Source organism: Dreissena polymorpha, chromosome 10 (assembly GCF_020536995.1).
Source record: "Dreissena polymorpha isolate Duluth1 chromosome 10, UMN_Dpol_1.0, whole genome shotgun sequence".
NCBI classification, from domain to species: domain Eukaryota; kingdom Metazoa; phylum Mollusca; class Bivalvia; order Myida; family Dreissenidae; genus Dreissena; species Dreissena polymorpha.
This window is the reverse complement of record NC_068364.1, coordinates 64,599,554-64,615,960: the sequence shown is the minus strand read 5'-3', so window position 1 is coordinate 64,615,960 and position 16,407 is coordinate 64,599,554. Positions and strand designations below refer to the sequence as shown.

Genomic DNA, 16,407 nt, shown 5'->3' with positions numbered 1-16,407 from the left:
TTCCAAAGTACAGGGGACGCTCCTACCTATATGTCGTTTAAGCTTCCAGTGTACACTGCACATCGGTTTAAGATTATATTCAAATGATGAGTTATGGCTATGTGTATCGAAGGATTGAATCAGCGAACCAATTATTGTCAAACCAAATAAGGTACCACTACGGCAAGAAACCACTACAAAATGGTCGATGTAAGGCGCAGAAGATAAAACAAAATATCAAACATTTCAAGTTTTTGCAAAGAAACATTACCTTTACAGTCGCCTAATGACTTCGATCCCTGTGATGTAGTATTTGTATACTGTGGACATGAGATGCACGCTATCGAGTTAGATTCAGTTTGGTAAGTGCCATAAGGACATAATTGACATGTCCTGCTATCATCCATAAAGTGACCCGATGAACAGCCAACTGAAAGAAAAGAAAATGACATTGAAATGTTAAGTTGTAATACGGAAACCTTACATACAATTTATAAAATAAAATGTTATCTTCCAAAACATCGCAGTATATTCAACTAAGAAACAATAAGACTAAAATCCATTTAACATATAGATTTACCGCAACTTGGAGTGGTTGATTTGGATCTGCTGCCTTTTGGACAACCAAATTCGACAAAGCCGACGTAGAGCGATCTTGAATCTACTGCAAGTCCTTGAATATCAAAGAGACCATTTTCAACGTCCGAGGACAACTGTTCGACCATGTTATAAAGCATGGCTTCCAATTCCTGATAACGCGACACGTCGGTCTGGCCTTCTTTCACCTCAAATAGAGTGTCAAGTACAAATTCCACTTTGTACGCTAGGTCCGAAGATGCACGAACGGCACGCTTGCTCTTACGTTTTGTACGTTGTGTAGAGACTGGCCCGCACGTGAGCTGAACAAATCTGGCATCGCAGTTCGTGCCATCTGAACAAAAGTCACGGTATGCAGACGAGTTCAGTGCTTTGATGAAGTTGTTTCGGATCTGAAGGAGGTTCTCTTCTGAACTATTACACGCGTTTGTGTAATAAAAAAATTCCGACGGAAGATTAAGCCGCATCCTGTCGTTTCCTTGAATGTCAAAGTATAATTTAAAAATAGGTTATGAATTTGACATGTTTTTAAAAAGTGTGTTTTTATAAACTTTTAAAGATCATGTATACGTTGTTTTGCATTAGAAAAAAGAGTCTACGCCAATATGTAAATACATAATGAAGCCGAATAATTTGTCAAATATAATTTGACAATCTGCATATTTGATATACCGGTACCAACAGCATTGCAAATGGACGTTTCATTTTGCAGATATGGACGTGGGCAGTTATCATTTTAGTTATCCTTACTTATTTCCCTTGAACAGTCGGGCACTAATTCTTGTCCAAGACTGGGCTGTGGGAGCCATATTCCATTCGATGTGCTACACGTAAACACCCCGGTCGATTGGTACGGAATGTCCCACCCTTTTTGACACTGCATTTGACACGTCTGACCAAGCGTCCATTGAGCACAAGAAATGGCACCATTCCCTGGCGGAGAAAGGTCCGTGCAATTCGTTTCTGTAACACAAACGTTTACACATAATGAGTAATAGATGTGAAATGCATATAGTATTGAAAAAATAATTATTAAAGTATAAAATATTATATTTTTAGGTTAACATATTCATTGAAACAAATCGCACAGAAATGATTGCGTGTTAAATTTACGTTCAAAACAAACATCACAATAACCTAAAAAATCAGAGCTTGTTCACATGTAATAGACTTAGAGATTAGTGCAATTTAATCAAATATTATTTTGTTGCAAAGTCACCCTGGCAAAATGGTTTGAATCCTGCCCACTTCCAGTTTGGGTCGCCGTTTAAGTCAAAGTCGCACTGAATTGTGTCGGTTCCCGCTCTTGGATATCCGTTCTTGCATGAAAGAGCACACGTTGATCCAACAGTGTAGAGGGAGGGGCATGTGTACACCATACGGTCTTCTCGAGTAGTTCCTGGGTTCAGAAGTGGTGGCTCACAACTTATGGCTGAAACGAAGTAAGGTGTTTCTTTTTTACAGTATGTTTTGTCCTATATAGAACAGGCATTTGGTAAGGATGATATTTATTAAAATCTAAACACATATTTAATAACATTTTTATATGATGTATCTGACATAAAACACACATTTTAAAAGAAGAAAAATTCTTTCATTACAATACTTACATTCAATTGTTACGTGAAAAATACAGCTCGAACCAATATTTCCGGTTTTGTCTTTGATCGTATATTTCACGTGGTGAAAGCCAGCACCAAACCGCATAGGCGGGACATATCCACTCTCCTCGGTTATCACTGGAGCCTCTCCCGAATTATCAGTCCCCTTCGGTACGGCCCAGTCAACCATGGCTGTGTTGTTGCCAGCATCAATCGGTAGCACAATATCGTCGGGGCATTCAGAGTCGAGAAATGATGGTCCTTCAACATCTACAAATTAAACAAAAATGCTTCGTGTTTGTCCTTTCAATTGAGTCTAATGCATGGCTGGATGGATATATGGGCTACGTTGTTGATGGATGGAAACGGCTTGATTTAAGGACTGATGCATAATTGGATATCTATATATAGAGAGAGATAACATGGATACATGTGTATATATGGATGTTGGACGGATAAAACAGGCATTATTAACGACAATCTCTGTTCCTTGACAATCCATCTAATCCACGTATACCCTTTCAGATCATCCAGGACTCAGCTCATAACATGAAAGCATCATTATTTCATTAATGCATAACTAGATCCATCGATGTCTCCATCTTTCGTTCCAAATACTTCCTACAACAACAACAACAACAACAACTACTACTACTACTACTACTACTACTACTACTACTACTACTACTACTACTACTACTACTACTACTACTACTACTACTACTACTACTACTACTACTATTACTACTACTTCTACTACTACTACTACTACTACTACTACTACTTCTACTACTACTACTACTACTACAACAACAACAACAACAACAACTACTACTACTACTACTTCTACTACCACTGCTACTACTAATACTACTACTATTACTACTGCTACTTCTGCTACTACTACTACTTCTACTACTACTACTACTACTACTACTACTACTACTACTACTACTACTACTACTACTACTACTACTACTACTACTACTATTACTACTACTACTACTATTACAACAACAACTACTACTACTACTACTAGTAGTAGTACTACTACTACTAACACTACTACTACAACAACAACTACTACTACTACTACTACTACTACTACTTGTATTACTACTACTACTACTACTACTACTACTACTACTACTACTACTACTACTACTACTACTACTACTACTACTACTACTACTACTACTACTACTACTACCACTACTACTACTACAACTACTACTTCTACTACTACTACTACTACTACCTACTACTACTACTTCTACTACTGCTACTACTGCTACTACTCTACTACCAGCACTACTCATACTACTGCAACAACTTGACAAAAGTTAATCATTAAAGTAAAAAATGCGTAAATGTACGTTAATGAGCTTTGACCTTGAATTTTGACGTTCATCTTTCACCTAAGAACACCAGACTTGTACGTGACACATTCGCTGGTCATAAGAAGTAATAATCCAAAATGATATTAAAATCCTTCAAGAAAGAAAAAGTTATAGAAATGTTAATCAAGTTCATAACCTTTGACATTGAATTGTTACCATGGAATTGGACCGATGAGCGAACCTAATTATAAGCGACACACCATCGGGTCATTGAAAACAATAATACGAAGTAATATAACCATCCTCCGAGATATTAAAAGCAACAACCATCAGTCATGAATTTGGCCGCTAATTGTGACGTTGCACTCCAACCCAAGAGCATGGCATATGTACCCGACCGATCTTCTGGTCAAGGGTAATAATAATCTGTGGTGATATTAACATCCTCACAGGTATTAAAAAATTACAGAGCACACAGAAGAAATCATGACCTTTGAACTTGAATTGTCACTGATTATCATACTACTACTACTACTACTACTACTACTACTACTACTACTACTACTACTACTACTACTACTACTACTACTACTACTAATACAAATACTAATATTACTACTAATAATTCTTCTACTACTACGACTACTAATTATTATTATTATTATTATTATTATTATTATTATTATTATTATTATTATTATTGTTATCATATAAAATATAATAATTAATATTAAACTAATCATCATACCGTGACATTCTGGAACCTTTGTCCACTCTCCATGTTCGTTGCAAGTTGCGCTGCCCGATGTTTTGGCATAATAACCCTGGTCACACACGGCGTCGTACACTCCTGTGAAAATCCGCTGGCCGTCAGCGCCACTCAGTTTTCCGTGCGATACTGTTGGTGCATCGCTGCATTTAATGGCTTTAAACATAACAAAAACTGATATATTGCAACGAGAACATAAAATGAATCAATACATTCTAAAGGTAAATTTCCTTCAATAAAATTCAGAAGAATTGAAATAAATCTTATAGATATATATATTCATATATATAACATTCACATTAATATATAATTGTTCGCATGTCATTTTTAAGTTAATCGTAATATAATATAACTCGTTTTTAGCTTTACATTCAAAATCACATTAATAAGCGATTAATTCACTAATCAATCAGCAAGTCCAGCAAGCTGTCAAACAATCAATCAATGAAATAAACTTACGTTTACAATCCGTTGTTGTCTTTGACGGTTGCCCGTTCGCACCCTGGCGAACGCATTCTATTTCGCGTTCCTCGCTACGAATGTCGTAACCCTCATAGCAGTTCACTTCACAAATTGTTCCTTCTACGATATCTACGTTGTTGCATTTCAACACGCCATTCTCAGGTTGTGAAAACGGCACACAACGAATTGCTGCAACAAGTCAAATACTGTTATTTAAATCATAATTGGACATATATTCTATAATATTTTACTTAAATATGTTATGTTTTAGAGAAGCTGTATATTATTACTAATTTCTTGGATTTTGCAATGCTTTACAATGAAATCTAACTGTATAAGTAACCGTTACTTGGTTTTTAAAAACCAATTAAAAACCATGATGTTCACATAACTGAGATGTTTTACCAGGCGAGATATTGATACAGAAAAAACACCTTGACTTAATAAGACATTCTTTTACATATTTCAAATTATCCGATTTCAGAACTTACTCTGACAATAAATATTAATACTGTAGCATGCTTTTGCGAATATTGTTGATGTCCTTTATCATACTAACTTATCGCAACTATCCTCAGTTTTTAAAACGTCACCTGCTTTACGTATGCGTCGCTTCCAATTTAACATCTGGCTCGAGATCTTATTCGAATGCGCATGTTTTCTTTGCCTTTTTTTGGTGGCAAGCGTTTGAATTTAAACTAAACCCGAGTTTGCTTTTTGTTAGGCATTTTAGGCTCCGCTTATATTTACCGTTCTTATATCACAGCTATTGAATAACGCACAGAGAAAACTTCCGGGTAAAATATTTAAATATTGCATCCTATTTTGCAACAAACTTACCTTGGACTTTGAACGTTATGCTCGTATAAGCACTGTATCCTTTTGTGTCATATCCCACGAAATGCACAGTGTGGGTCCCTTCGGTGTATCGCCCACCGTTTGTATAGGTCGGTGGATGCACCTGCACGCTAGACCAAAAGATCCCCAAAAATGTTACCAAAACCCATGCATGGTATACTGGTACAAATAGGTTCTAATTGGTGGATCTCTACGTCTATTTTGGTAAATCTGCGGCAAAATCTAGTAACTTAATACACGAATTTGGATTTTCTAAATTACCCTACCATCATTCAATAAAATATTACCGAACATTGCCACCGTCTTCCTTGTCATGGAATGTGGGCGGAGTCCAACTTACAGACGCGTTTGTGCTGCCTTTAGGGATGTAAATCAGGGAATTAACTATTCCAGGCGTTACGACCCATGGAGGTGTGTTTGGAGGCTCTTGCTCTGAAAATATTTACATAATTTATAGTCGTATGATTAACTGTTCAAGTGCTGTGACCCGTTGTTAATTGTTTGGAAAAGGATGGGATCAAATGATGAATATGATACATAGTGGTGTAATTGCATCTTAATTGATATGGTGGACCAGTAAGTGTACTTATATTTAAAATAACTTGCACTAGTGAGAAACGCATTGGGTTACTATTAATACAACAGAGAAACATCTTACGCTTTTAACGCATATCATCACAGTTTTTAGATAAATTGTGTTCTTTCATAATCAAGCACGCGACATGTGTTTTGTGTCGGATTAATGCCCCAATATATAAATTATTGCACACTGAGTAAAAATAAAAATACTTCACGGGGAAAATGATGTCGTCTGCGTTTACGATAGCTCACCAAAATGAACAAACAAAGCAATGCGATTTAGGTTGTAAGGAAGGATGTTGCGCGTACCTTTATGTCATATAAACAATATTTCGTTTCGCTAAATGTGACTTGCTTATGTTAAACGACAGTTGCTGAATTATAACTTATGATAACTTTTGAGTAACAGATTCACTCTTTTTTTAAACCGTGAGATGTTTTTTTGTGAATACGTAATATGCATATTTTTTTTAATTTATTAATTCTAATTCGTAATAATCAAGAATACAGAATAAGATGAATGAAGAAACAATTTACCTTCTCAGAAAATGATGCAGACGATATAAGCAATAGCACCACCAGTATCTCCCATAAACCATCTGACAGCAGCGCCTGCTAAAGCGCCTGCATCGCGTCCAACAGCGTCTTCTACCTTGTCTCCAACATAATCTCCCACCAAACCTCCAACATAATCTCCCACCAAACCTCCAACATAATCTCCCAACAAACCACCAACAAAGCGTTTGTGACGATCTGAAATACACTGTTATTTTTGTTTGTGAAGTTTATTTACCTCGTATATAAGTGAAGGTCGGGGCCATACTGCATCATACCGTACACATAAAGAACAATCCTTATGTCGGGCAAGTAGTCGAACGATTGCGTAAACTACAGAATTATCGAATATAGTCGTAAGTCCAAGTGGGCTAACCAACTTAATATATAAACTGTAATAAAACAATAAAAAGCAAAGCTAAATATAAAAATCACAAACAGTTTATTGCCGAAAGACAGCGAACTATCCAACTAAATAAAGTATCTGTAAATTTTTATGAAAAAAAACAACACACTTTTGTTTAAATACAAAAGATCATTATCAAGTCATAAGGAGTAAATATTCAATGTGACGAAACGCACCTAATTTTTCACTACATGTGAATCGGAAAGTTTGATTTCCATGCTTTAACATACACGTCACTCCAACAGGTATTTCGTCTAGGATCTGTTTATCTCCATCACAATCAATCACCGCTACACCTTTCCCGATTTTGCAATTGCGCGGTCCTTCCACGGGATAACTGGGGGCCATCTACAAATGCAACATAAAAATCCAATACACTTTATATAAATCGCTAGATTAAATCGATAATCGGAAATCTTTATTTTTTATCCTCATTCTCGTTTAATATCATAGTACCTGCGTTTATCAACGTTTACTATACCACGTGCATTTTTTGTTTTTATGTGATTTTTTCGAATTAAATACCCGAACCGACATTCTTAATCGATGTGTATTTATTATTTCGCTAAGAACTTAAACACTGCATACCCCATTTTGTGAGCAGGCCCCTACAATAAAACCACAATACAATAAAGCTTTAAGCATTGCCAACATAAAGCCGAAGTCTTAAAACCTCAAATGAATGTCGGATGCGGTTGAAACCTTTTAATACATATTTTAGGTGTCAATCTCATGTCAATGTGAGAGAGTGGCAGATCGCGTCGAACATGTTGGAAACATAAACGTGATGAGCTTTGATTGGCCTCGTGTTTAACCATTCAGATTGCGGCTTCTTTTTAATTCTGACGTGTTTGAAAATTTGTTCAATCCCAGCCGTATTCGTGGAAGTAGGTGTTGTAATTAAGCCCATATCGTACCTTCAATGTCTAAATACTTCCTAGTTAGCCTTCTACTTCACGATATCCTCTCTCTGCATATCATTCTACAAATTGAACAGAAACTATGCAACTCGCGGCCCTGTTAACATTACTGCTCATTCGCGCCGCATCGCTCGGTTTTATTTTTGCCACAGGTGCGGAGGGGTGGCTGTGTAAAGGTTCCAGTTGCCACTGGGGCGAGTGGAGTCCATGGTCATCATGTACAGCAACCTGTGGTGGTGGCTACAGACAGAGGGAACGGGTTAATGAGGCACGAGGATGTTTCACCTCGGGACGTTGTCTTTGTAACTCTAACGACTGTTTGGACTCCGAATCTTGTGGCAAAACGTGTTTCAACAGCGGAACGTATGTTGAATACAGTACAAATGAGACCTTCTGCAATTGCAGGGATGGGACCACTGGAACGTGTTGCGAAACAAGTAAGTTTATTATAAAGTCAACATTTGATTGTCTGGAGTGTTTACATAGTCAACGATGTTATGTGTTTATTTAACAAATCGTACATTTACTCTCTAAAATAGAGTCTCTATATTTGAATAAAATAAAGTAAAAATGTATTAAATGATTTTCAAATTGTGCAGGAATAATTTGAATGTATTGATATCCCGTGAAGCATATTGTTTGTTTGTGGTTTAATGTTGTTAAGAAAATTAATTCCGTCGTTTTAATTGCGACTCATTTCGCAGTTGATGCGTTTGCACTTGATATAATTTTAGGACCATTGCCTATTGATCTCATTTTAGTTGTTACATGTGGACGGCCTAGTGAGATTTCCTACGGGAGTTTTACCGGGAGCAACTTCGAGTACGGAAGCCATGTTGAGTACAGGTGTTACCAAGGATACAACATGACCGAACAGACCTCGGCAAAACGCACATGCACGAACTATGGAGTTTGGTCAGGAGAACTGCCACAGTGTTTGTGTAAGGAAATTATATCGTTTTATGGTATTTTTAAGGATTTATGTTTTTTAAGTAAATGTGTTTTATTTTCAAACCATATGTGCTGATCGATTAACGTTAAAGACCAAACAATCCAAAAAATCTTTCAATCAAATGACCTGGTGGGCTATACTTAGAACATATTAAATCTAAAACCGTGGTATATACAAAAGATATACGCACATATTTTGATGTGTATTTAACATATAGAGTGCGGTGACCGCATCTTAAATTATTGTTCATGCTTAGAGTTGTAGTGTTGTATGTATTATTGAGTATAGCCAAATAGTCGCTTATGTTTAATAAAAACAAGCTATGTTAACAAAAACATTTCTCCTGATCATGTGTCTGGAGTTTTATCATAACCATAATTTACCAGTCTGGTCAACAATTTGTAAACGCTTAGAACACTGACATGTCAACATTTATGGTCATATTTGTATAAATCATGCACTTAGTACTCTGCGTTTATCAATGTTTACTATACCACGTGCATTTTTTTGTTTTTAGATGGGCGCTTTAGCGACCGTCTAATGTGCTTGATGTAAAATTCAGGTCGATACGGCCTGGGTATGATTAGCCCAATTCCCGCTTACACTACGCGCGAAGAAAGAGTTGTATAATTTATGCAAGAGGTTTGAGTTCTCCAATTATGTTTATTCACAATGGAAACATTATATTAATATCGTGTTAAATGCAATAGTTTCGAATGGTGTTTTATAGAAAAGAATAAAAAAAACAATGATCGTATTGCACGTGTCGCGGAGGAGATTGTTTATGAATGATTAAAATAGTCCACTTTCTGCTGCGTCTGCGTGACGTAGTATTTTCGCTCATCTCATTCATAAATCTGAGGCTGGCGATAAACAAAGGGGAGTCCGGGTGAGAATTACGCACTAGTATAAGGTTACGCTTGTTTATATTCACGGGTCTCAATTAATAACACGTTGACCACGAGTTCAACAATTATTACCGGGATACGATAGACAACATAAAAATGATTCATTATCGCTGAAACTGTTAAAAAACATTTAAATATAACAAGAATATTCTCTAAAAAATGTAGTCTTGCTGTTTTGAAATAAGGTTTGGAATTTTGGTTTCTAAATAACCTAATTAAAAACAAAAGTTTAATTATAGTGTTTTTTACTTTTAGTCGCATATTTACCGCATTATAATGTGTGTTATAATAGGCAAACCATACATTAGTAAAATTCAATCTGCCTTCGCACATAGAAGGAATGGGTCAATTAGGTGCTGCGTTTCCTTTGCTTACTTCAGTTAGAGGTCAATTCTTTACGTAAAAGCAATCACAAGGCCCCGGCTTCAGAGGAATTGCGGAGCGTTCTTACATAATTAAAAGTCGTAGTCGCATGGTATTTGCGTTTAGCGTCCTATTTGGTCACGTGGTTCTTTTTCGCGGGTGTTTTGGCATTCATGATATGAGGCTATTAATAGATGCGCCTGTCGATAAACAAAGGAAAGTTTACGGGCGATAACAACGCAATAGGTTACGCTCTCACATACAACTCAATGACGTAGTACAGGTCGTAAATTGAGAGATTTGGGAAAAAGTTGACGCTTATTTATATTCTCAATTTATAAAACGTTGAACATAAGTTCAACAATAACTTCAGCGATACGATAGACTAAAAAAAAATCATAATCGCTTAACCCGAATATAACAAACAATTTATAATAATAATACGAATGACCTGTTTCATAACCTCGTTGAAGCTACTACATCGGGTATTTCTGGAAAGCGTTCTTGGTTCTCAACACATAGCGGCGATCTTTTGTATTTACGGGTGCTAGCAACGCAATAGTAGAAGCTTAGTAGAAGGGTTAGCTTGTTTATATTCACAGTTCTCAATACATTGACAGTTGGATATGAGTTCATCAATTACTCAGGCATACTATAGGCAACCTCGAAAATGCTTTATAATCGCTAAAACCGAAAACAACTAAATATATTATATAAAATATATTTATAACAATACATGTCTTTTAAAAATGTAGTCGGCGTATACGCCGACTTTGAAATAAAGTTAGCAATTTACTTTTCTAAATAATTGAATACAATTAAACAAAAGTTAAACTATTGTGTTGTGTTTTTCACTTGTAAGCTGCATATTCACCGCATGAAATGTGTGTTAGCATTGTCAAACCACACATTAGTGTGAGTAAATAAAAAATATACTACGGGAGAGCACTTCATATGTGTCCTCATATGCCTTGTTATGAGTATCTTTCTTCATTATCGAAATATATCGTATATTTATATTTGATTTAAACGCAGTTTTCTTTCGTCACATTTAAATCACACGTCAATAGCGCCGTCATGCGAAAATGGGTCTTATGCGTTTCGGCAAGCGTTTGTTTAACCCAACAAGTGCTCTTGCGCAGTCAGGCCATAGGCGACGCTGTTCGCTTTAAAATCACTCAATATGTTATGTTTCTCCTTACCAGAAGGAGGGATAGCTGAGTGGGCTATTTATATGAAGGGCGCATATGGAATAAGACCCATTTTCGCATGACAAGGGTCATTACAAATCTCATTGCGAATTGAAAATCCCACATTTAAAAACAATGCTTTTTGATACAAAATTGAATTCAAAATAGCAAACTTGTTAATAATGGCAGCCTATCGACGCATTAAGGAATGATTTCCAGACGTGCTGACCAAGTACGGCAAACATTGTGGTATGATAATTAAACGATTTTCTCTTATCGTGACACTATACTATTTCGCTAATGATTGTTTTCTCATCTTGGAGGCGAAATTGAAATTCTGCGAGATGGATTGTAACGCGTAATTGTAACAGGGCCACAATTTGTGTCGTTTGAGCATACAGAGAGTAGTCCGGAATTTCTTACACTGAACAGTGCTACATCCTTTGAATTGAGCACATACGCAGTGATGTAGCAAAAATTCAGAGGTTGTATCTCGAATCAGCTTATTAAATATTAGAAAATATTCATGCGTGTCTGTTGGCGTTATGTTAAAGTCACTAAGATGAAAACTGAAACAGCTTCGCCTAAAAGCGCATTAGTGCTCTATACCTATGTTTATGGTAGCGTTGTTGACACCGTGTGAACTGCTCGGGTAACAAGTAAAGCATAAACAGCAATGTTTATATACTTTTATTCCTCCATATACAAGATACGAAGATTATTGTATATTTTGAATTTGTATATGGTGTCAAAAATAAAAAGTTTTGTACACGGAACTTTCATTATGAATTTATATTCTTGGTGAGATAGTCATTTGATATTAGAAAAAATATTCCTTTAATATGATGGTGACTGCAAATTTTCTTTATATTAAGTTCTCATTACCATTTTCATCATACTTTCTTTGCTTTCAGAACTTCCAAAAAAGCATGCTGTTTTTATTTTGTCTTAGTTATTTCTATGAAATAATAAGGATGATAAAAAGTGCACACAAAACTCGACCCGTGCGCTATGACACACACTTTTTTAAGTTGAATGGCGTGTGTTCATTTCAAACTTGCGATTGATTTTGAAAAATGAATTGCGTGTTAAATTATGCAATAGCGAACATCTTCAGTGCCTTCAGCGCTTTGATTATGATTGTCTGGAGTGTTTACATAGTCAACGATGTTATGTGTTGATTTAACAAATCGTACATTTACTCTCTAAAAAAGAGTCTCTATATTTGAATAAAATAAAGTAAAAATGTATTAAATGATTTTCAAATTGTGCAGGAATAATTTGAATGTATTGATATCCCGTGAAGCATATTGTTTGTTTGTGGTTTAATGTTGTTAAGAAAATTAATTCCGTCGTTTTAATTGCGACTCATTTCGCAGTTGATGCGTTTGCACTTGATATAATTTTAGGACCATTGCCTATTGATCTCATTTTAGTTGTTACATGTGGACGGCCTAGTGAGATTTCCTACGGGAATTTTACCGGGAGCAACTTCGAGTACGGAAGCCATGTTGAGTACAGGTGTTACCAAGGATACAACATGACCGAACAGACCTCGGCAAAACGCACATGCACGAACTATGGAGTTTGGTCAGGAGAACTGCCACAGTGTTTGTGTAAGGAAATTATATCGTTTTATGATATTTTTAAGGATTTATGTTTTTTAAGTAAATGTGTTTTATTTTCAAACCATATGTGCTGATCTTTTAACGTGAAAGACCAAACAATCCAAAAAAATCTTTCAATCAAATGACCTGGTGGGCTATACTTAGAACATATTAAATCTTAAACCGTGGTATACACAAAAGATATACGCACATATCTTGATGTGTATTTAACATATAGAGTGCGGTGACCCCATCTTAAATTATTGTTCATGCTTAGAGTTGTAGTGTTGTATGTATTATTGAGTATAGCCAAATGGTCGCTTATGTTTAATAAAAACAAGCTATGTTAACAAAAACATTTCTCCTGATCATGTGTCAGGAGTTTTATCATTACCATAATTTACCAGTCTGGTCAACAATATAGAACACCGACATGTCAACATTTATGGTCATATTTGTATAAATCATGCACTTAGTACTGATCATAACCAGAACAATACTTTTGAACTATCTTCAAATTTAAATAAGTCATCTGTGTAGAATAACTCGTGAATAAAAACGGTCATCACAGCGGTTCTAATAATGGAGTCGATTTGATAATCTGTTTTCAATTTAGGTTTGTATGAAGGACTGTGATATTTCAGATGCAGAGTCATGTAGTAGGACCCCCTGTCAAAACAACAGCACCTGTGTAAACATGCTTGGTGACTATGAATGCATTTGTGAAACCGGGTGGACTGGAAAGAACTGCGAAATAGGTAAAATGCTTAATCTTTATAACATATGCGTATGACGGAGATCTCACTGTACTATGCTGGTTCAAGTAATTGTTTGGTAGTTTAAAAGAGGTCAATTACCAAAGATTAACACTCTTCTTCACAAATAGACAGGTTGATTTAAGATGTTTCAGAAGGTGGTAATTTTTATTTAAGAATGACTATTTGGAATTTCAAAACATGAAATTGTAAACCACACAACACAAACTAACATTTGTTTAAACTGCAAATTTAACTGATAATAAACATGCTTAAGCTACAAAATGTACATTTATTTAACTGTTTATGCATATGATGTGTCATTAATTGCACAGATATACAACCCCCTGTAATGCAGGGTTGCGAAGCCGATCGAGAAGTGTTCGTGTCAAATATGACAAGCGTTCAAACATGGGGAGTCCCAGTCTTTCTTGATCCGCATGGATTTGAAGTTGTTGTCACCAGCAACTACCGGAGCAACTCCTTCGAGTTTCCATGGGGTGTGCACACAGTGCAGTATGCGGCTGTGAAATCTTCGAATGGTTTGACGGCTGAATGCACTTTCAATATCCGCATCAAACGTGCGTTGTTTTTATCAATTGCAAAACGGTCATACTTTGCATTTCATCCTATGAATTAATATTGGCTGTCATTTGAATATATCTTTAATTTGTTTTATACTTATTTGTTCTCTCACCGAAATATCTTTTAATAAGTCTCTTTTGTCAATGTATCGACATCCAATCCTTTTTACATTTAATATAACTTAAAACAAAATGAAGCAGCGTTTATAGATTTGATGCAACAAGTTCTGACTGCTGTAATCTTGAAAAAACAAACATGTGCTTATGTGCCTTTATAGTTCAGCGTAAAAATATCAATAGCAATTAAGTGTGTGATAATTCTAACTAATATAATTGACATATTTATTGTATATGCAGCTCACCCTTGCAAACAACTGCCCTCGATTTCCAACGGTGTCTTAGTATGCAATGGCTGGGAAACAGAATACACGAACATCTGCAAGTATTATTGCCTCACTAACTACACTTACCCAGTCGGACTATCGAAAGACACAGCGTTTGTTTGCGGGGCCAGTGGAAACTGGCTTCCTTTTGCGACAGTTGGCAGTTGCATTCTTTCAGGTTTACTTTATTATATTAATGATAAGTTTTTTTATTCATATAATTAAGTGTCGACAAATGTTAGATTTCGTTCTAGTTTGTTATTAGAAACGTTTACATCGCGTTTGTTTTTATTAATTTGTTCTAATTATTTAAACAATTTAAAACAAGATATTATTTGGTATATATATATATATATATATATATATATATATATATATATATATATATATATATATATATATATATATATATATATATATATATATATATATATATATATATATATATATATATATGTGTGTGTGTGTGTTTTAAAGACATTTCCAAATAGATTATTACCGTTTATTTGTCGTTCTAGATATTGCCTTTGAAAACAACGGGCATACCTTTGAGGGCTGCCACAACGAGACGGACACATATAATATAGGGACCACCTATATAACCGAACTGAATAACACGGCATTCTATTCTCTTTGTCAGAACTATCCGGAAAAGTGTTTGCCAAAAAACGTGAATATTGTATGTTGAACACTATGCGGAGTTTGTCACAATCGGAAATGTGTCAGAATATTGTATTATGTCGCATAAAAGATCATATCTCACCTCCTACAAAAATGACCTAATCCTATTGGCTCAGAACGGTAACGTGTCTATGGTGTATATCCATATACCCCGAGTAATTTCCATACTTCCCGAGTAATCGAGTAGTCGGTTGAGATATAATCGTTACACAGTAATTAACTGATGGTGTATGGGATATACATCCTCAGTACTTTGTATATCCCATACACCATCAGTTACTAACAGTGTATCAAATAATATCTGACAAATTATCTTTATGAGTAATCAATTGATGCTTTGAACATTTGTTTTAATGAATACTTTGTTTGCTGTGTTTGCTGTAAATAAAGCAAATTTATTTTATGCATGAGTTGTATGACTTAATATGCTTAAACGTTAAACGCAGCATACGTTATTAAAAATGACCGCTGTGCTTAATTGATTGTATTTAGGAATAATTAGACATACACGAGTATAGATTGAGAAGTTCAAAAGACATAAACCAAGCTCGCACCAAAAGAGTACATCTTGAAAGGGAATGAGCAATTACACGACAAAACCTGTATAAGTGACCAAATCGTAAAGATGTGTATATGTTATTATTATATGTTTCTTTCTTAATATATTATTGTAAATAAAAGTGTTCCTTTTTTCTACAAAATATGTTGTTATTACAATTACTTCTACGCCCACAATTGACAAAGCCATGACATGGTCGTTGAACGGTCAACACTGATGTCACTAATTCAGGTTGTATTTTGGAACGGCTTAAATAAATCACGCCACATGAACCTGAGCACGCCTACAAATGCTCGACGCCCCACTTTTTCTCATATTTGATAGTCTTTTGACTGTGATGAATTATGTTACTTTTCTTG

At 35.5% G+C, this 16,407-nt stretch overlaps 1 protein-coding gene across 1 annotated transcript; it reads left to right on the top strand.

Annotated features, from left to right (window-relative positions):
• Positions 1-8,148: 8,148 nt before the first annotated feature.
• On the top strand, positions 8,149-16,106 carry LOC127848233 (sushi, von Willebrand factor type A, EGF and pentraxin domain-containing protein 1-like). The gene is made up of 7 exons (XM_052380568.1): positions 8,149-8,503; positions 8,828-9,007; positions 12,916-13,095; positions 13,731-13,844; positions 14,177-14,422; positions 14,783-14,986; positions 15,327-16,106. The coding sequence occupies exons 1-7, from the start codon at positions 8,149-8,151 to the stop codon at positions 15,494-15,496; spliced, it is 1,449 nt and encodes a 482-aa protein (XP_052236528.1). The 3' UTR covers positions 15,497-16,106.
• Positions 16,107-16,407: the final 301 nt, after the last annotated feature.